Source organism: Salminus brasiliensis, chromosome 8, assembly GCF_030463535.1.
Source record: "Salminus brasiliensis chromosome 8, fSalBra1.hap2, whole genome shotgun sequence".
NCBI lineage: Eukaryota > Metazoa > Chordata > Actinopteri > Characiformes > Bryconidae > Salminus > Salminus brasiliensis.
This window is the reverse complement of record NC_132885.1, coordinates 14,189,980-14,212,014: the sequence shown is the minus strand read 5'-3', so window position 1 is coordinate 14,212,014 and position 22,035 is coordinate 14,189,980. Positions and strand designations below refer to the sequence as shown.

General features: G+C 39.7%; 1 protein-coding gene across 2 annotated transcripts; it reads left to right on the top strand.

Annotated features, from left to right (window-relative positions):
* Positions 1 to 9,819: 9,819 nt before the first annotated feature.
* sctr (secretin receptor) lies at positions 9,820 to 21,780 on the top strand. Of its 2 annotated transcripts, none has more exons than XM_072685088.1 (13): positions 9,820 to 10,075; positions 11,544 to 11,652; positions 13,289 to 13,384; positions 13,541 to 13,650; positions 14,313 to 14,422; positions 14,538 to 14,670; positions 14,863 to 15,016; positions 15,452 to 15,512; positions 17,990 to 18,059; positions 19,274 to 19,365; positions 19,522 to 19,660; positions 19,915 to 19,956; positions 21,180 to 21,780. In XM_072685088.1, exons 1-13 carry the CDS (start codon positions 10,016 to 10,018, stop codon positions 21,327 to 21,329), a joined length of 1,326 nt encoding a protein of 441 aa, XP_072541189.1. In that variant the 5' UTR covers positions 9,820 to 10,015; the 3' UTR covers positions 21,330 to 21,780. The 2 variants fall into 2 exon arrangements, with proteins under 2 accessions (XP_072541189.1, XP_072541190.1); XM_072685089.1 differs by having other exon boundaries at positions 19,526 to 19,660; positions 21,180 to 21,235.
* Positions 21,781 to 22,035: the final 255 nt, after the last annotated feature.

The window sequence follows — 22,035 nt, the reverse complement described above, 5'->3', positions numbered from 1 at the left end:
GGATTGTTAACTCAGGAATCACTTTTGTTCTGCACTTTTATTATAGTATGTCCATTTTATTGATGCATACAGTCTGAGGATAGTGATACTAAATAGTTACACATAATTTACAGCAGCTCTGGCATTTATATCACCTGGCATTTATAATGATCTGCTGTATATTCATATTAAACTTTACAACCTCAGCTGAGAATAAGCAAACTGTCAAATTGTTGAATTAATTAATTGGTCAAGGTTATCATGAGACATTTAAAGAGGCAATCACAGAGATATGTCTGTAAATGTAGCATCATGATGACAATGATGATTTGAGAGAAAGATAGAGAGATTTAGAGCATTAAAACAGGAAGCCCTTATTTAGCACCTAACCTCTGTCAACATGCAGCGATTACAAAACATTCAGGAACAGATTCTATACAGGTCCTCCTATGCAGGATTTTCAACACAGATTTTGTAATGTTGTCCTGCATTAGGTTTATCAACAACTTTTACAGTAATTGCCTAAAATCTCAAATTTATGTTATTAAACATTCTTTTTAGTTGCAGTTAAGACAACTGCAAATGGCATAGTGTAGAGTGAGCAGTTAATACTTAATATTTCATAATGTTGGTCATTTGTCATTTGTAATTATGTACTGTTTAAATGTCTCATAACTTTAAAGACAAAGAGTGTAACTACTAGTCTTAAACATAGTCTCAAACATATAAAAAGTACATAAAAATGTAAAACTGCATCATTTATGCCTTTTTCATTCCACGTTAATGGAAATCTCAGTCAGTGATTAAAATAAGGGCATCTGAGTTCACCTTGTCAGAGTGCAGTGCCAGGGAGGGGCTGTACATATACTCACACTCAAATGACTGGGCCTTTATTCTGAATGTATTCTTATTATTTCTGGTGGTTGACAGTTTTGGGGTTTGTTTCTTTAAAAGGTTGACAGGGCAGGTATTGTTTGATGACTTATTTATCTGAGGCATCTGTGAAGACTATCTGTGACCCTGCGATGGACTGGCACCCTGTCCACTGGGTATTTCTGCTTTGCGCCAATCTTTCCTGGTAGGCTCCAGGCCCATCCCTACTGAACAGGAAGAACTCTGTAGAATAAAGCCATTTATAACACACAATCGAAATTGTCTGGTATGTTGCCATCAGCTTAGTGCAGGGGTGTCTAATCTTTTGCAAAGGCAAAAGGCAAGAATGACACACAAAATTCAAGTGAAATAGTGGCATGTACAAGGTATTTGGTGCTTCATGGAAATAATTTTGGAGGACTTACATCACACATTGGCTTGTACATTACACTGTGAAACCAATGACTTGTTCAGAAACAAAAACACGTACAGCATACCTACTCTGTTGCTTAAAAACTTAATTAGTAACTTATTTGTTTGGACTGTTTTTAAACAAAGCTCGTGTCAGAGGCCAGTCAGTGGAACAGAATGAGGAAATAAAAAAACGCATGTTACCTTCTTTCCCATTGCTCCGTTACAGGGTGTGTAGGTTGGTTGTGGGCTTTACCTGTCACACACCTGATAAGGTATAAGGATTGATACTTCTGTAGTAGATTTGTACACATATGATCATTTTCCAATAGTTATGTAAAACAGAATCAACATTCTCGTCACCACATTATTTAATGGCCATCTCTCTCTACCGTGATTATTATGGTACTGAGATGTTGGGAGACATAACTGCCAATTTTTTTCATTCCCATTCAAAGCAGATCCTGGTGTTAATTCAGTAATTTTACAATAATTTTTTTGCAAAGGTTGAGTTGTTAGTTAAATAGTTAAATAGTTCTTTAGTGAAATTTCATCTCTATAAGGGAACACACATTCTGATTCTGTATAATCAGAATTAACTGTCATTAAGATTATAGTTTAAGGGTTAGGCTAAACAGCACAGAGTAAAGGCAGGACAGTACCATTTTAACAACTGAGAGAGCTGGAAATGAAGTGGAAGCTTTCAACCCTACACTAAACTGACCACAATACTGGACTCATCTGTGCAAACAAGAAGAAAGATAAAAATGAGAGTTAAAACATGAGTTGACACACATTTATAGACACAAAAATGTATACTGTAGCCTGTTGAACAATTTCATAAACATGGAAATGCCAAAGGATGATATTCAGAAATTAAGTGCAAGAAAGAGGTCAGGCAGGTCAAATATTCATAACACAAACGACTAAGGCAACACTTGAGTAATGGCTATCCAGACAAGTTCAAGGATTCTGTAAACGCAGAGCTGGGGAAGAAACAAAAGCCTGCAGACCATGTAAGGCACATGGTTCTTCTGTTGCCTTAACAAGGCCTGTATGCGGGCCTCTTACCTCCTAATTGTACCAAAAGGTTTAATGTAATCAAACACAAAAAAACAGAAGGCAACAGCCTCTGAACAACCCCATCTCTTTCAGCCGGTATTACTCAGAGAGGGAAAGCTACCTACAGTCTGAAACAGTGTAAATATGGTACTCATATATAGATAGCATGACAACCCATAACCTGCACCATTCCCTACAATCTGGTGGAGTGTAAACATGCTCATATCCAGACGACCTGAACACCATGTCTTATCAGATGTGAAACACCAATTTGCCTCACCTACAGTTGTTTTGGTGAAAGTCTGCCAAGCATGGCTAACTGCAGAGGCCTCATGTGACATTACAGTAAACAATGCACTTTTAGCTCCTACCAGCAACGCATTCATCTGAAGTAACACCACACTGATGTTGTGCCTGTGTGAAATCAATCTTTAACACTCTTTATCTCAATGCTATTTTTAATACTGCACTCTAGAACACTGCACTTTCCACAAATGTCCATAGCACTGTATCAAAATCTGAATGGTAGCAGTATGCAGGTCATGTGTAAGGAATATGCATGTGGCATCTACACTGCACTGGCTAGTGCCACCTTACACTCTCTTATTCTGTCCTCATTCGAGACAGTACTTTCAAAGACCTTGCCAGGGCGAAAGTCTTAGCTAGACAAGCCAGAGAATGATCTTTTGCTAAGATAGCATAGAAATATCCAGAAATATCCAGCCAACAGCATCCTGTAGGCAGCATCCTGTGACCACTAATGAAGGACTAGAAGATGACCAACACAGACTGTGCAGCCACAGATCAGCTTCTGACTCTGACTTTACAATATGGAACTAGGTAGGGGTATCTAATAGAGTGGACAGTGAGTGGACACAGTGTTTAAAAACTCCAGCAGTACAACTGTGTCTGATCCACTCGAACCAGTGTCACCATGTTAGTGTCACTGCAGTGCTGAGAATGACTTAACACCTAACTAATACCTGCTCTGTGGTGGTCCTGACCCCAATGAAGAAAAGGACAAAAGGAGATCTAACAGAGTATGCAAATAAACAGGTGGACTACAGTCTATAATTATGGAACTACAAAGTGCTCCTGTATGGTAAGTGGAGCTGATATGATGGCCTAAGTAAATTCCAAAACATGAGTGGTCCTAATACTCTGATATCTCTGTGTATATTTCAACTGTAGTGATCTGTAACCCCCAAAAGTATATACTGTACATCGTGCTGCAGGTCTTTCTGGTAAGGTGTGAAATCCAGATGTTTGGTTAGCCTGTGTGTTACTACATTTATATTGCAATTTCTTAAAACAATGGCAGTGCATTTCAGTGATTTAAAAAAAATTAACGTCTAATTAAGAAGAATAATACAAAAGCATTTGAAATGAGAAATAATTGTAAAAATTGTTTCCAAAATCATTTGGTCCAAAAAAAAACAAAACACATTCAGACACTCATCTTAGGCCTTACTTTCATTTCTTCCTCACATAAATATTCAGCAGCTACTTCGTCATATGCTTTCAGAAATACCTTTCAACAGATTACCTTTCAACAGATAACAGAAAAACCCATTCTTAGAGGAAGCATGCAGAACTGTGATAGTGCTCTCTGTGTATTCCGGCCTGTGAAGTACTTAAACTTACATTAACTGTAGTGACAGAATGGTGGGAAGTGAGAGAATGGCCTTGTGTGCATGTTGTTGTCACCACCATTTGTATGAATGTGTGCCTGTATGTGTATAATTTGAGTTGTTGCAGATCCTACTAACGCAGAAACAGAGCAACATTCTGCCATTGTGTGTACCATAGCTGAGGACAGATGAAGTGTGAGTGCATTCCTTGAAGCCAAACCAACTGCAGGAGCATGCGTGTTGTGCACAAAACGTGTGTGTGTGTGTGTGTATGTTGTAAATCACTGTGGAGAATGATAGTATTGTTCTTCCTCCTGCAGACAGCACTCATAACTCATTCCTCTCTGTTGAACGTGGCCCCAAACACAAAAGACAGACCCACTGCAACAAGGGTCCTTCAAATTCTGTACTAAATAAAGACTGTGTTAAGACACCTTTCAAAGTCCAGGGCTTTCCTTAGAGCTTAACAGGCCTAGATTACCCGACCTGCTCAATAAAAGGATGCACTGTAGCAGCATCGGCTGCCTGTGGGAAGAAGAGAGGAACGCTATACTAACACTACTAGGAGGATTGTACTAATGTAGGGCCTCTCTTTGTTTAATTCGGTGTGACATGGATTCTAGGAGATGTTGGAAACATTCCTTTTTGGCTATGTTTACACAGCTTTTGAAGTGGCCCAAATCCAATTTTCTCACTAAATCCAATGTTCATACTGTTCATACTATCTCTTTCACGCAGTTCACGCTCCTAAACATATGAGCATGCGCAAAAGAGCAATCCACAGGAGCTATCAAGGAGTTGCAGTGGCTGACAGCTGGGTCTGTCGCCGCCAAAAAACGTTTTTGCTGTAAAAAAGTGCCTAGTATTCAGCCATTGCCACTTCTTTGGTTTGTGTCCTTGGTTTCTTTATTTTTTTCTTTTAAGCGTTTTTCTTTCCTGTGCTTGCCTTTGGCCATTTCTTTAGAAGTTTCTTCAAACATGGAGCGGCTGTTGCAATTTGTGCCTTCTAAATTATTTTGAACAAAGACATCACCCCAAATATTAACCAGGTCTGTTACCTCGCTTTTCCCCACTGAAAACCTTCCTCACTCCTGTCTGCCATTCGTTTTCTCTTCTCCTCAGCGAAGGTCGAGTTGGATTGACTTAACAGTTGAATAAACTCCAATCTGGCTGTTCAGAGTCACACTGCCACATAACAGATATGTGCTGGATTTCAGTACCACATATGAAAGTGGCTCAAATCAAAATTCAGAATATCAGAATTCAGTGTGTTTTTGCCATTCATACTGCCACACAGAAACACATCTGTGTCACTTATAACGAAAACACCTTTACCTGCTGTGTGAATGTAGCCTTAGATTAGGCTCCAACTTTTCCCCATTTTTTCTTCACACAATTTCTTCAGATTTTCCAGAAGTACTTTCTGTCTCCTGTTTTACCAAATTCTAAAGGTGTTCTACTGAATTCAGTTCTGTTGACTGGGAAGGCCAGTGAAGAACACTGATGCACTGGTGCATTATCACACTAAAAGTAGCCAATAGAAGATGAGTTAATTGTGGCCATGAGGGGATGCGCGTGGTCAGCAACAATACTCTAATGTATTAACAGACCTAAAGTGCCAAGACAACATTTTACACACCATTACACCACCTTGACCAGCCTGGACTGTTGACTCAAGGCAGGCTGGGTTCATTGATTCGTGATGCTAGGTCCCAAGGTAGCATTCTTTTATTATTATTTCATTATTTTTTGGATAATTGCTTCATTTTCACTATATATATATATGTATATTTTTTTGTTTTAATGTATTGAATATTTAAAATAAACTTTAAACAATTAAGTGTTTTTCAAATAAGGCAATTTACATTATTTACTACAATTGGCCTAATGTTGACCTAATCCACTGTCACACCAACTCAAATCAGTAAAGTCTGTTGGATGAAATTTAAGAGAAGTGTGAAAAACATGATTGGACATAAAATATAAAATTGGGAAAATGTAACTTACCCTTACAACCAATACCATCAAGCTTAGCTTGGAGGTAACGTTACACACTAGAGAGAGTAACATACATTTAAAATTTAACACAGTGTTAATTTTACACTCGCAAATTTGAGGTTTACAAGAAAAAACACTAAACACAAAAACAACTGTCAAAGTTACGTCCATCAATTCCTTCATCTTTTTTCCCACTTATTCCTGGTCAGGTCTGGAGCCTGTCCAGAATTATTGGGCAAGTTAAGAATACCCCCTGAACAGGTCATTAGTCCATCATGGAGTACCACACACAGCACCTATTTACTCACCACTAGAGGTAACTTAGAATGAGAAACTTACTTTATTAAGTCATTTTTGAGAGGTGGAAGGAAACTGGAGGGGACACAGGGGGAACATAAAGGCATGTTTAATATGCAAATAGATTTTTCACTCAACTAGATTTCTTTTTCATTTAATTTACATCAATTTGATTTTTTTAACATATACAAGAGACACAATTACCTGTTTTGTCTACCTGTGTATTTAGGTTTCACTACATTAGGTTTGTATTTTATTTAATTGCACTTTGTGTTTACTTCTATTTTGCAATGGAGTTTAGAGAGTAATAGAGGTCTGTGTTATTCAAAAAGCACTAGCCTTAGCCTTATGGCTCCAGCTTTAGATGGCAAACATGGCTTAGCCAATGTTTGAGGAAATGGGTAATGTAGTACCTCATGTACCAATGCAGTAAAAACTCAGTGTAAAGATGTGTCCATTTTAGGAACTAACATTTTGGCCATAGTTAGCAAATTGGCCCCTTTACCTACCGCAGTGAGTTTGGTTGTAAGATTTTACAGAGCATGTGACACAGTGGTAGAAGGAATGTCACTAATTGTCATACTTGGGAAGCAGCCAAAATCACATTTTGAGAAAAAAAGAGTATATTAAAAAGAGTATTTTTATTGCAAAAAATGTCTGTGATATGTAATTTGAATCTCATTGTCATGTCTGTTGCTGTATTGGAGTGATGGGATGGTCCATTGTGCTTGTTTAAGGGCTCAGGTGATGTTGGTGAGTTTCTTGATTTAACCTTGTTATTGTCATAGGTTTGGTTTGACCAGTTTGAGCATGTGACGGGTGAGTTCAGCTGAAACAGAGCTGCATGTTTTTAGTGTCCACAGGCCATCAGTCAGATGTGCCAACAAACAGACTGGCTACAACTCCATTAGAGAAAGCGAGATAGTGAGGTAGTGAGAGAGAGAGAGAGAGAGAGAGGTAACCATTACCTCAGCAGATTAATGACCTTTTCTCTGGTGACCAGGAGCTGCTGTTCAGTGAGAACAAGTGCACTCACTCTCTCTGTCATGCAGACAGAGCCTTGTTTGGTGAGAATAACTGTTATCAGGTCAATAAAGTAACAACCCATTGATCACAGAAAGACATGTAGAACACCGGGTACAGTTTACACAATCTGCAGTGGACATTTTGGGTCCAGACTACACCCCTGCTAAAGTGTGTGACTAGGGGCATATCGGATAAGGTTTTTTCCCCTTCTTCAAATGATGAAGAACCACGTCAGTTGGGTTGTAAATACACAGATCTATCTATCATCACTCGCTATCTCTTTCATCACACACACAATCAGCGATTGGTCTTTGTGCTGGTTGTTGGAGAGGAGCCCTATTGCATTAAAACAGTCTGAGAGCCTGTTATTCTGCTGTTTACATGGAGAGAGAGTTGAACCATTCTCTGTGGAAAATACATTTAATGCTTTGTGTTCATGTTTAGTCTCACGTTAATAAAAGAATACCTTTTGCAGTACTAGAGTTCATGAGAATAGTTCACGACCTAGTTTCTCAAAAGCATCTTCCTGTAAAGGTCATCTTAACTGGTAGAGAGAGTAATTAGTGTGATGCTCGCTCAACCATTTAAGATTCACCTTTGTGCTAAAAAGCCTTTGGACAACAAGGCCCAGAATAGGATCTCTGTTTATAGACTTACACTGTAAACAGAGATATTGACTGAAAAGTCGAATAAGTAATTTGAAACAAACAAACCCATAAATCTCACGTATTTGTTTTGCTGATCTCAAAGTCACAACAACATTGTACACATTATATCCAAAAGTTTGTAGACACCTACTTATCCAACATTTGCTGTAGTAACATCACTAATCTTTTGGGAAGGCTTTACACAAGGTATTGGGGCTGACTGTGAGGAATCGATTGTATTCTGTCACAGGTGCATTAGTAAAGTCAGGTACTGGTGCTGTATGATTAGTTTGGCATTACAAGCACCACCAGTGGAAATACACTGGGCTCCCATTACCAGGGTTGGAAGTTCAAGCCCAACAGTCACCAAGCACACACCATAAGAGGAGTAGTTTAGTTTAATCATAATAAAACAAACTTTGACTGCACTTGAGTCCAAACCCCACACCGTAACACTATGAGGGAGACTTTGCTCTTACATGATGCTTATAGCACCTGATAACCTGTAGAAAATAATAAGGGGCTTGTGTATAAGGGTGTGATGTGTGGAGCTCCATCATGGTATAGAATGCAGTTCCACTTCTCAACATCCGACTGCTGTAGATCTTCAAACCCATTTTGTCAACGCTTGGCATTGAGTATGTTGACCTTAGGCTCATGTGATGGCTGTTTGTGAAACCTAGATATGTCATCATAGATACGTCTGGTGAACAAAACCTTAATACAAGTAATAATTGCTGGTATCTTGGCTTCTCTCTCTCTCTCTCTCCCTCTCGTGTATGTTTGTATGCATGCTCACGCTCATGCTTACTGGTAGATGCGAGCAAAGTTTGTTCCCTTGCAGTTTAACCCCTTAACACTTCAAGGCTTATTACACACTAAGGTGTATTACTCATCAACTACAGAGACTTCTGTTGGCCATGTTTTTAAGGGGTTAAACAGTCTGTCACGTTTTCTAATAGAGCTGTTATGGGAATGGAAGAACCAGCAATTTGTAGAACCCCCACTGTTTTCTGCACATTATTTTACTTCTCCTGTTGAAGCAGACCTGATTCAACTCACCTGTTAATTGCCAGGTTCAGTAGGTCTGTTAGAGCAGGGGAATCAGCAAACTGTGCTGGACTCCCCCGTTGCCCACTTCTGCTCTCAACTGTTGACAGTCTCCCGGAGCAAAGCAATGGTGTGTTTTTTTGTTTTTTTTTTGTAAGTGAAATCAGATCTCATTAGATCAGGCTGGAACCCATTTTAATGTAAACAGAATCTATATCCAGATACAAGACACAAAACACATGTTAATGCCAGATGTATACAGGCCCATAGCATATTAAATAAAATGGTGTAAAGCTGAAAAAAGGTTTAAAAATGAAATTGTGGAGACCTGCTTGATATCTGAAAGTACAGTTGTCAGGGTGATGGTGATGGACTTAAATCCATCCACATTAAATCTGCATTTAAACACTAATAATGTCTCTATTCCCACTGTGTCCTGAGTGAAATCCACAGATCTCATAGCAAGGCCAAGTGAAGGGGACAGCAGGAGCAAGTTCCTGAGCTCCAGAGAAGACGACTATACTTTAGACCTGGAAGAGCGTGGAAACGTGGAACCATCACTGCGACCCACTGCAACTTTCTCCATAGAGGACCACAGAGAAGGAGGGGTAGAGGAGGGGTGAGAGTGCAGTGCTGAGAACGGCAGAGAAATGGGAAGCCATTTGGCCTCTACTTCCTTACGCACCACTCTCTACATGACACTGCTCTCCGATAAATCAAACAATGCGGAGCTGGAGGTTTAGTTCCGAGGGGAAACGGAGCTCGTGCTGTTCTTTACCCCAACTTTTCACACAGGCTCGGGACGCGCAGCCTCACCGGTCACTTTAGTTGGAGTGGGGAATGGAGAAGATCTGATCTTCAGTGGGATGATGCTTTCCTCGAGCTCACCTGTCCTGCTGGGATTTCCTCGGTGCAGGTTGACCGTGTTGGAACGTGTACGCGAGTGCGGAGTGCTGCTGCTCAGAGATATGCGCTGTTAACAGGAGGGACATTTGACTTGTCTGACATCAGCAGCTCCGGGAGAGCAGCCGGGCAGTCTGCATGAGGCTCCGGGCTTTGGGCAGAGCCGCAGTGGCGGCTTTCATCACTTTCTGTTCACACGTGAGTCCATACAGTCCAGTCGCTGGGGATGGGATGTTGGGATGTAGACCGGTCCGTCGCCTGACGGCATTGCCAGGAGCCTAGTGCGCGTGGTGTTCGACTGCTTTATAGGCTTCAGACGCGCGCGGGAGTTCAATGATTAAACCGCACTTGCTTCAGGACCTGGTTTAAAGTTTGATCATACCTTTGAGTAACTGTGCTTTAAAATGTGCGTTTAATGTACATGATCGTGTAAATTGCTCGCACGTGCCACCAGCATAATTGCCGTCTTCAGTGTAATCGCTTACCCTCTTTCATTCATAAAAATGAAAAAGGAGAAATCATAAACTCAGGGTTAAGAAGTTAACTAGAAGCTGTATTAAGATGAATTAAGCTCTCTCTTGATTTTTTTTTTAATTTGATTATGAGTTGAATTCTTCTAAAGTAGACCAGTTTTATGTTCATGTGTTACAACGTTGTGCTGTCCTCAGATAATACTGAGAGACTGTTTGTCGACAGCATGTCAAACCCATCGTTTTGTCTTTTTGGAACATTTATAAGCTCATTCTTCCTCTGAGAGAGTTATATCCAGCTTTCAGTGCACGCTCTTAAAACAGGACTTCAGTTTATGCTTGTCTGTATTGCATGTCTTTTGTCCATTTTCCATTTGGAAAGTATTTCTGAGCTGTTAAAGCACTCTACTAAAATATTCTTATTCTTCATAATTTAAAACGTAGGTTTATGTAGTTTACACACAAAAAATAAAAAAATAAATAAATAATAATAAAAAAAAAATATATATATATATATAGCAAATATATAGAAATTTAATTATCGTCACTGTCCATGTATCTCCAAAATTTTGATTTTACAGGAGAAAGTAAACATTTTCTTTGAATGGAAACAACTTATTCCAGATAATTTAGAACATTTCTATCAGTCTGTTCAACCATAATTTACAATATTTACAGAATTATAGGGTTCCAATGATAGCCCAATCTAAAAACAGGAAAAATGGAGATACATGTTTTTATTGGACAGCGGCGATATCAACAATATGACATCAACACAGATTTGGCTTTCAAATAATCGTGTTGTAGTTTGTTTTTTTCATGTTATTCATGTGTTCTCTGCTGAAGGTCTTTGTGTATTCTGACTTGTCATTCGTTATTAGAGCCAATCATTTGATATATAATGTCTGATAGTTTAATTCTGTATTTGCTTTTCCTTTGGATCCTTTTCATGTCCTCTCATTTTAGATAACAGGAATTATGACTAAACACACTTTAACAAAACCCTGTATGTCTTGGTGCCTTGGTGATGATGAACAGACATGGGAAAATTACTTAAGTTAGTGTGTTTAGTAACACTGAGCTGTGTTGTGATACTGTAGGAATACTGTAGAGTTGTTGTTTCTTTCTATGTCATTTCAAAATTCAAGGTGACCAAGTTCATTGCTGACTAATACAAATATGTGTGTGCACTGCAGATAAAAGCCATCCCTTCAGAGTGTGACCAAGAGATCCAGTGGCTCAAGGAGGAGGAAAACTGCTACAGCATCATTCACCAAGACAACCTCACACACTTTGGCTCCACAGGTGAGATGCTGTCTCTCACACATGCATATCTGATCTCCCTTTCTTCTGTTTTCTTCTTTCCCATCTTCTCATCTCCTCTCTTCTATTCTCTTCTCATCTCTTCTCTTCACTTCTATCCTTTTCACAGCTCTTCTTTTTTCTTCTATCTTCTCCTGTTGTCATCTTGTATCTTCTCATGTCTTTTTTCATCTATTTATCTTGTCTCTTCTTTTCTCTTCTCCTTTCTATCTGTTCTCTTATTTACTGTCTCCTCTCATCTCTATGTCTCATCACTTCATTGGTATCATCTTCTAATTTTTTCACTTCACTGCTATTCTCTCACTCTTCTGTTCTTCTCTAATCTTTTCCTGGTCTCTCCTCTCCTCCCTCCCTCAACACACATACACAAGCACAGAGAGTATTGTCAGGAAAGAGAAATGTGGGGTTCAGATAGAGGGCAGATAGCCTGTGGTCATACACATTAGTGTCCACATGTGCACACCTAATGCATTTTCGAACACTTTTGTACACTGAGTGGTTATGTTTGTGAGCATGTTTGTGTGTGTAAACACCTGAATGTACCCCAGTGGGCAATCTTGATGATTAGCGTTTATCTTGGTATCTTGGAAGCTGTAATATGATATGATGGGGAAGTATGATAAATAGCCTTCATGACCTAGTACTGTGTAGCATAAATCACACTGTTATCAGATTACACATGTAATCCCCCTCCACCTCAGTCAGTTCCCACACACAACCATCACAGTCATTATTTTTCAACCTTAACCATTGAGAGGCAGAAAGTGCCATTTAATGATACAGTCAGTACTAGGTGAAGTCTGAACAGCTGTAAGTCAAGGATTCATGGGAGAGTAACACTGACATCGACTCAGCACAGGCAGAACAAGATGACACTGATACACAGCCCAGAGCTCTCTCACTCTCACTCTCTCGTTCTCTCGCTCTCTCTCTTTTCCAGTCTGCTTTACTGTCCTGACACTGCATCATGCCATACTTTAGAGACACTGGAAACCTGTGTGAAACACACTTACAATAACAATAACTTTGCTTGCCTGCTATTTGGCAGAAGACATAGAGAAAGAGAAAGAAAGAGAGAGTGAAAGAGAGAGAGAGACTTTGTAGTGTTTAAGAGGAAAGCATTCATCAGGCTCTTCGGTCTCCTGGCTGATATTGCGCATGTATATGTGTGCACAACTCCTGCTTTCTCCTGACTGATTGTATCACAGAGCTCTGGCTTACTCAATCACAGCCACTAAGAGAGAGGAGCCCATTTAGTTCACATTATCCATTATCACATCATTGTCCATGATCTGCCAGTTAGGGCTAAGTACCAGTGGGGGGTGGAACAGTCTGATTCTAAACGGGGGCTCTGTGTTCACAGTTCTGTGATATTTTTAGCTGTAATGAAGATGTTATATTTCCTGTAAACATCACACACATAAACACTACACGTATTTCTCATGATTCATCTGCAAACTTTAAGGGTAATGAACCTTTTAATGTAGAAAAAAGCAGAGTTCATGCTGAAGCTGTTTCATCAACTTCATGTGAATCTCTCTGCGTTTGTGTTTGTGCCATGTTTGAGGAGACATTACGGTATTGACAACATTGTTTACCTCAGCTTTACCGCCTGCAGGTTGCAGCGCATTATGGGATCATCTGAACTGCTGGCCCCATGCCCAAGTGGGAGAGACTGCCTACAAACCCTGCCCCACATTCCTCAGGGTCAAAGGTGAGCGATCTAACAAACCATGAGCCTGTAGATAATGTTAGCTTGAAGCTAAACAGATTCCGGTTATAGTTTACTTGTCTTCATTTTTTTTCTCTGCTTTATTATGTCCACTTGTCTTTATTGTAAGATTTATTTTTCACATCTTTCATTTCACAGGGGATGTGAAGAGAAACTGTACGGAGGCTGGCTGGTCAGAGCCTTTCCCACCATACGAGCTGGCCTGCGGATACACACTGAATGACCCACTTCACATTCCCACAGACATTGTATGATCCATTAAGGCTCAAACAGAACAGGAAGTCTGAAAAACATTCTAATATAAACACACTATGTCCAAAAGTTTCTAGACACCTGCTCATCCAGCATTTTTTCACTTGTCAACCAGTATTCCTAGGGGAGACCCTCCTTGCTGTAGTGACTGTGGAACATTGCTGTGAGGATTCTATTCTGTTTAGCTACAAGAGCAATAGTGAGGTCAGGTACTGATGGATAATGAGTTTGGGATCTCATTCTCATTCCAACTCATCCCAAAGATATCCTATGCTCCATCACTCCAGAGAACACAATTCTACTGGTCCAAAGCTTAATGCTGGGGGTCTGTATGCCTGTCTAGTTGGGAATGGTGATATTAGCCTCATGTGTGATTGGGTACACATTCAAGTAACTGACTAATTAGAAAAGGTGTCTGGATACTCTTGTACATATACTATCTGAGTTAACATGAAATATAAAACTACTAAATGTAATAATTATAGGTATCATACAGGTTTGGTTATATATTATCCAATGGTGAGGCCACCACTAACATCCTTACATTTACTGCTGCAAGAGAAACAATCCAGGAACTGCCTAAAAGGAACTGGTATAGGCAGTTATGGGATCAACTCCAAATGACTGTGTGTATGTTTGTCTCCGTGTGTCTGTGTAGGTGATGATATCACATGAATACTTCCTGTGGGTAAGGATCATGTACTCTGTGGGATACAGCATCTCACTGATCTCTCTCGCCATCGCTCTTGCACTGCTCTGTATGTTCAGGTGTGTATGTACATATATGTGGGTGTTTGTGTGTTCTTCACAAACCTAGGAGATGCCCTGGTTCTGAGCTGTTATTTGATTGGGTTATTTAGGATTTTGTGTTGTCCTCTTTCAGAAAGCTCCACTGCACACGCAACTTTATCCACATGCAGCTCTTTCTCTCCTTCATCCTACGGGCTGCTTTCATCTTCATCAGAGATGCAGCGCTACATAACTCTCAGGACTATTACCACTGCGACTCTCATCCGGTACATAGATATAGATAGATAGATATTTGAATTTGAGAAAGAGATTATTTAAATATATCAGTTACTATCTAATAACTTGGTATATTACATGTAATTTGAACATTTGTTGACATACAACGAAAACAACGAAATATACAATGTATTTCATATAATTGTTCTTCGATTCAGTGTAATGTTGCACTGTGTTCTCAGCCTGGCTGCAAAGTGGCACTCTTGATCTCTAACTACTGCATCCTGGCCAACTACAGCTGGCTGCTGGTGGAGGGTCATTACCTTCACAGTTTGATCCACCTGTCCCTGCACTCCCAGAGAAAACGCCTGCACTGGTACATCAGCTTTGGCTGGGGTAAAGTCTCTTTTTAATTCTCTCTCTCTCTCTCTCTCTCTCTCTCTCTCCACAGCAAATTTGTCAGTGTTAAATCAACACAGTGAGTGTTATATGTCACATTACTGGTGTTAAATGTGCAACATAAAACCAAAATATGTCAAAACATTTGCATGTGACCATACTTATCTCCCTTTTAATTACTCATTCAAACTCTTTTACAACACATTTATCTTCTACAAAATAACACATACATGCCAGTGTCATCTCACTCACTTTTAAACACTCACAAACTCACAGTCATATACTTACATCAGCATTTATTGGCAGGAAACCCTTCAATAAACATTTCACAATGATATTTAACTGTGCAGTGAAGTGTAGTTCAAACTTGTGCTGGTGAGTTGCATTCAAGTGATTTTAAGTTAAGCTCTGGCTCTGCTACTGTCCATTTAGGCACACCCATGCTCATCATCACTGTCTGGGGTGTGGCCAAATACCTGCAGGAGAATGAGGGGTGAGTTCACAGCACATGGCCAAAAGTATCAAGGCACCACTTCTAATTAGTCATTTCAGGTTATTCCCAGGTAATGACACAGGTGTTCCACTGCATGTTCACAGCTTGTGTATAATCTACATAGAAAAGCATTGTCAATAAATTGGGACATCCTGGAGCTACATTTAAGCCAAAGGTCACCATTTCTAATGCCTAAAGTGTTGGCTAAAGAACTATTAAGCCTCGTCAGCTCCATCCAAATACATTTGGGTTTGTAAACCAGAACTAATCCTACAACTTCAGTATCTGACATTACTCTTGTGGCGGAAGGCAATCAAATCCTCACACTAATTTCCAAAATATAGTGTAAAGAGTAGAGGCTGTTTCTGAGGCAAAGGGAGGGTCAAATTCCCTATCAGTACCACTGATTTCAGAACATGTTGGATGAGAGGGTGTTTACAGACCTCTGGGCACATGGTATATCATTACCTTATGATGACTATAACCTCATTTTCTGTAGAACTCTTCTCCCACACTGTAGCACGTGCAGCAACACTGAGTATCTGAAGTGACCATCATGGCGCCTTCTCAGCATGACACATTCTAATTTGTGTATTAGCTGTTCTCATTTGTGTAAATGTGTAAGGGGTGGCTCTAGGGCAAGGCCTCCCCCTTGCCACCAGGGGGAGGCCCCGAGTCACCCCAGCCAGTAATTGAGCCCAATTCCCTACACCTGGGCAGTAGGCTATATAGGCACACAGAGCCAGTTGCCCCACTGCTGGATCTTTTGACTCTGGTGGTGTGTATGTCTGTGTAGTCTCGAGTTGGAGGCTGAGTGTGTGTCACTACCCTTCATGTGTTTCTCCCGAGTCTGTCTCCCTGTGTCTGTGCAGTGTGTGTGTGCGTGTAGCACACATACACTCGTGTAGCAGAGGAAGGCAGGAGTGTCTGTCTTCCCTGGTGTGTGTGCCCGAGTGTGTGTTTGCACACATACACTAGTTTTACAGAGGAAGGCAGGAGTGTCTGCCTTCCCTGTAACTTCTCAGTTTTCTCGTTTCTTTTGGGAGATCCTTTTTGCCCTTAGTTGTATTTCCCTCTAGTGTTAAAGAGGTAGCCAGCTCTCCCCTGGCGGCCTTTGTTTGTTTTCCCGCCTTTGTTTCGCATTAGACGTGACGTCTCCTTATTTATTAAATCCACCCCTTTATATTTCTTTTGTTGGCCGCTTTGACGCGTCGCGAGACCTCGGCGGCCTGGGTTTGAGTCCCGGGTGGTTTATTTCTCATTTCCATTTTGCCTGTTCTAAGATTAAAGACTCTGCACTTGGGCCTGTTGGTCACATAATCGTGGTAGCTCACTCAGTAGCGCGCCGGCCCTCCAACACGGCAGCCTGGGTTCAAACCCTGCTGTAAGTGAGCACCTCGTTACAAAATGAGATTATTATTTACTATAGAGGCCATAGTCATATTGATTTAATAATGCAGTTGTTGGTGGCTATATGTGCAACCAGAGTTAAATAACTGCAAAACAGCAGAACACAGTAAAACGCAGAAAGTGGACTTTCCACCCCTGATTAGATCAAAAAACTTGTGAAAACTTGATCTTTGTGTACTTAAGGATGAACATTTACTTTCGGTGCACCCATTACTGACACAGCCATTTAGTTGTGCATGCACACCTTGTTTCATCAGCAAAGAAAAGCATTGCCAATGTAACAGCACACTCTGAAGCAGGTATACATGAGTCAAATGTCTCCATTCCCATTGTCTACAATCCAGTAGATAGAGAGGTACAGAGTCCAGCAGCACTGGGCTGTGGAGCAGTGGAACTGACATCTCTAAAGTACTGGAGCACCAGCCAATACCTCTGGAATACGTTTGAGTGCCATTTTTGATTTACAACTAATCATCCGTTATCAATAACTGACCACACTAATGCTCGCATGGCCAAGCCATTCGTGTTCCAGAATCTAGTGGAAGGCCCTTTCAGAAGAGTAGATATTGTTGCTACAGCAGAGTAAAACCAAACTCTGTTATTGGGATATATGGAATAGGAACTCTGAAAGAGCAGGTGTCTACAAACATTTAGACATAAAGTGTATAACAAAGGAGGTCTGACTCCTGCTTCATAGCTATCTCATACTAATCTCATGCTGCTGGACTGTGAGGTAACCGATATAAACCGATGCCATCTCTGTCTCTATCAGTGACTGTTATTGCTGTCAGATGATAACAGAATGTGATTTTATTCACGTTTGGTTATCTGATATTACGGACAACAGATTGTAAACCAATAACATACCAGTGAATGCAGTTAACACAAATGACCCTCACTTCCTCTAATATAGGCTGCTCAAAATGTGTCCCACCAACCATAGTTAGCCAGGCATCCCTGCTCTAATCAACATGATGATTAAAGCACATTGTAAAGTTAATAGTTTGTCATAATGTAACAAAGGGTACTGGGGAAGTTCTGATACATTACAAAACATGTGTGTGCAGGTGCTGGGAGACAAGAGGTAGAGGCTGGATCTGGTGGATCCTGAGAGTTCCTGTTATCTTATTTATCAATGTAAGTATCATAGAAACACACTACTAACCACAATCAGAGATCGTGTGTATGCACAGCACCATGCAAGGTTTTAGAAGTTTTAGAAACCTGGGGACAGATTCACAAAAACCTTCCTAAGAAACACTAAGAGGTTCATAAGCATGTTCTTAAATGCAATTCTGTTGTCAAATGTTCTTTTTAGAAAGTCTTAATTGTTTTCTTAAGATCTTAAGACAGTAGTTTTCTTATGTAGGCCAATTGTAACTGTATTTTTCCCTATGTAGACAATAGCAGCACTTTAACAACAATCATTTAATACAGTTAAAAATTAGATATCTAGTAAATCAGCTATTTAAACTGATTATTTTAGAGGCGTACATATTGGACTCTTACACCCTTACACTCTAAGACAAGTGTGAGGTTATCATAAGGTTAATATAAAATATTTCAGAACATATTTTTGGAGAATAACAATAGTTTCTTTCTTAAGTAAAAATTCTTAAGATGATTTTTGAAAAATATCACTTTATCTTAACTTTTTTTTCCTTACGCATAGAGTTAAGAAAACAAAGCACATCAAAGAAGAATGTCTTTCTTAAGACACTTTGACTTAAGACACTGTTAATAATAATTTAAAACCATTTATCTTGGTAAAATTATAAAAACATGATTCATAAGAAGAATTACATCAGACGAAAGGCACATGAACATAAATACAGTAAAAATAACACTAATTTGTCTAGTTAAAGAAATTAGATCTTGTGAGCTAGTTAGCTTGGTTCCAGGTTTCTCCTGGATGACTCCTGGCCAACATGTAGATTTGTTAAATTCCATCACCAGCTCTCCTAATTCCTCCTAAACATCATTAAGCACTGATTTACCAAACCAGGTTTTGGATGAATAACTATAAGTAATACTAGACTCCCATAAGAAGAGCTTTTGAATGAACACAGTGATGTAAAACCTCTACTTTTTGTATGAGTGTTATTTCTATTTATTCTAATATTAGTGTTTAACTGAGCCAATAAACACTTCTTACACAGATAAGTACTGTTGTACATACGGATGTACACTCCTTTATCTGCCACGTCTTATGTAATACTGTCGTCAGCTTATAATGTAGTATATTTAGTGATAGTGATATACGTAGTACCAACACTATGAGTGCTACACATAACATTTTGTCAAGGACAAACTGCAGTGTTTCTAATTCTTTTCTGTTTATTATCATCCAGGTAAACATGCTGTTTTTCATAAGAATTATACGGACTCTAGTGAGCAAGATGAGAGCTCCAGACATGATTGGGAATGAGTTTAAACAGCACAGGTAGGTCAATCCCACGACAGCTGCCACTTACCACCACATAAAAGTTACATAGTTCAGACAGATAGGAGACCAGTGCTGCAAATTTGAACAGAAACAGAACAGGATATGAGGGGTGACTAATTTTGGTGATGCTGTTGATCTGCAATGTGTCTGAAGGAAGCTGGCCAAATCCACACTGCTGCTGGTGTCGCTGTTTGGCGTGCAGTATGCACTCTTTGCTTTTTTCCCTGATGAAGTCAGCATCCTCACCTTCCAAATCTGGAACGCCATTGAGCTCGCTATGGCCTCCACACAGGTAATAAACTTAGTATGGGCCAGGCTCTATTAAACACATACACACACACACACTCAGACAGACTCACATACATACATACTCAGACACTCTTGAACTCTATAAACTTTTTTAACTTTTGTTGATGCCCTATTCGCTTTTGGTCTTTTTGTCATGTACTTGGCAAGCTGCCGGTGACAAAACACAGGACTAGTTTAAAAGCCTGGTTATGGTCCAGGCATACAGAAGTGTCAGTGTGCGTCTGTTCTTCTGTGCAGGGCTTCATTGTAGCTCTCCTCTACTGCTTCCTAAATGGAGAGGTAAGCCATCATCTCTGTCTCACTCTTACTCACTGACTCACTCACTAGCTGATCTTAGAGCAACAGTGCAGATATAAGGTTGACTATACATTTCTTAACAAATATGATACAGGTGCTGAGCCTAGCTCTAAGATGCTTTATGAACTGAGTTCTAAAATAGTATATTTCTTTAATAACCTACCTGTGTTTTTTTGGTTCAATAATCTCAAGACATATTGGTATAGATGACTTACTTCACTAAGAACATCACTGTAATTTATTAAATGTAATATAATACAGTTGCAAGAAAAAAGTAAGTGAACCCTTTGGAATTAACGAGCAATCCTGAAAGACTGACACTGAAAAAGAATGGGGTTCATAGAACAACATCACAAAGAAAGCTGCTGCTGTCCAGAAAAAGAAAAAAAGTGACCCATCTTAGGTTTGCCCAGGACCACCAGAATGCACAATGCTTGTAGAAAATGTTCTATGGACAGACAAAAGTGGAATATTTTATTACAAATGCACCATATTACAAATGTTTAAATGAAACAGAACACTGCACACCAACACCAAACCTTTATCCCAGCTGTGAGCATGGTGGAGGAAATATCATGGTTTGGTGCTGCTTTATTTCTCATGGTCTGGGTACCTTGCGATCATTGAGAGAACAATCAATTCAAAAGTGTATCAAAACATTTTGCAGGAAAAAGTAAGGACATCAATCCATGACCTCAAGCTGAAGATATGTTGGATGATGCAACATGACAATGACCCCAACACACAAGAAAATCAACTAAAGAATGGCTGAAAGATATGTATTTTGGGATGGCCTGAGAGTCCTGACCTTAACCCTATCGAGATGCTGTGGAATATCCTGTAGAGTGGTTCCAAAAAATACTGATGCACCTTGCACTGATGCACATTTGCAGGAAGGAATGAGCTAATTCCTCCTCAACATTGTGCAAATCTTATTTGGTGGAGATGATTGTTTCTAAAAGGAAGATCACTTACTTTTTCTAGCCTACACTAAATAATTCAACGGTTTGTGCATTATTAGTTTAGTTAATTTGTTTTTGTTTATAACTGTGATGTAAATAACAATCAGACAGCAACAAGGTAATCCGTGTAAAAAATCCAGGTAATTCCGAAAGCTACACTTGTTTTCTTGCAACTGTAGTGTGCACTACTCTCCATTTTCTTTTCACTATTGACAATAAATTCTGACATCTGACCTTTGGCAGGTTCAACATGAGATTAAGAGGCGTTGGCGACGATGGCGGCAGAAGCAGCGTATCCATGGTGATCCCAGAGCGCACCACGGTTCACTGAGCCACAGTGGCCTGCCGCTCACTCAGATCTCACTCTTAGCCAGAGCTAACAATGTATGCTAACAGACACTTGCACACAGTGCTTGCCATGTCTACAGCTTCTTCTTTCCTCTGTCTCCTTTCTTACTTTATTCAGCAAGGCCTGACTGGATAAGTAATATACATTATTTCCACATATGCTTTCGCTGTGTTTGCAATGGTTTGCCCCTTAACTTATTCACTATTCACAATATTGCAACTGCTGTTGCTCTGGAGAATGGACATGGAATGACTTAAAGATCCATCTCTGAGAATTCAAACAGCACTAGAAAACTGTTTCTGTAATAGGCTGTGATTTAGAATGCAGCTCATATGTCCAAAAGCTTGTACATACCTGCTCATCCAATGTTTCTTCTGAAATCAAAGGTACTTACAGTGGGGAAAAAAAGTAGTTAGTCAGTCACCAATTGTGCAAGTACTCCCACTTAAAAAGATGAGAGAGGCCTGTAATTGATATCATAGGTAGACCTCAACTATGAGAGACAAAATGAGAAATAAAAATTCAGAAAATCACATTGTCTGATTTTTTAAGAATTTATTTGCAAATAATGGTGGAAAATAAGTATTTGGTCAATAACAAAAGTTCATCTCGATACTTTGTTATATATCCTTTGTTGGCAATGACAGAGGTCAAACGTTTTCTGTAAGTCTTCACAAGGTTGGCACACACCGTTGCTGGTATGTTGGCCCATTCCTCCATGCAGATCTCCTCTAGAGCAGTGATGTTTTG

Excerpts from the sequence above, each read along its gene's own strand:
- sctr (XM_072685088.1), top strand. The coding sequence starts at position 10,016 with ATGAGGCTCCGGGCTTTGGGCAGAGCCGCAGTGGCGGCTTTCATCACT. Across the intron at positions 13,651-14,312 it reads TTCACATTCCCACAGACATT|GTGATGATATCACATGAATA; the intron begins GTATGATCCATT and ends GTGTCTGTGTAG. Across the intron at positions 15,513-17,989 it reads TACCTGCAGGAGAATGAGGG|GTGCTGGGAGACAAGAGGTA; the intron begins GTGAGTTCACAG and ends ATGTGTGTGCAG.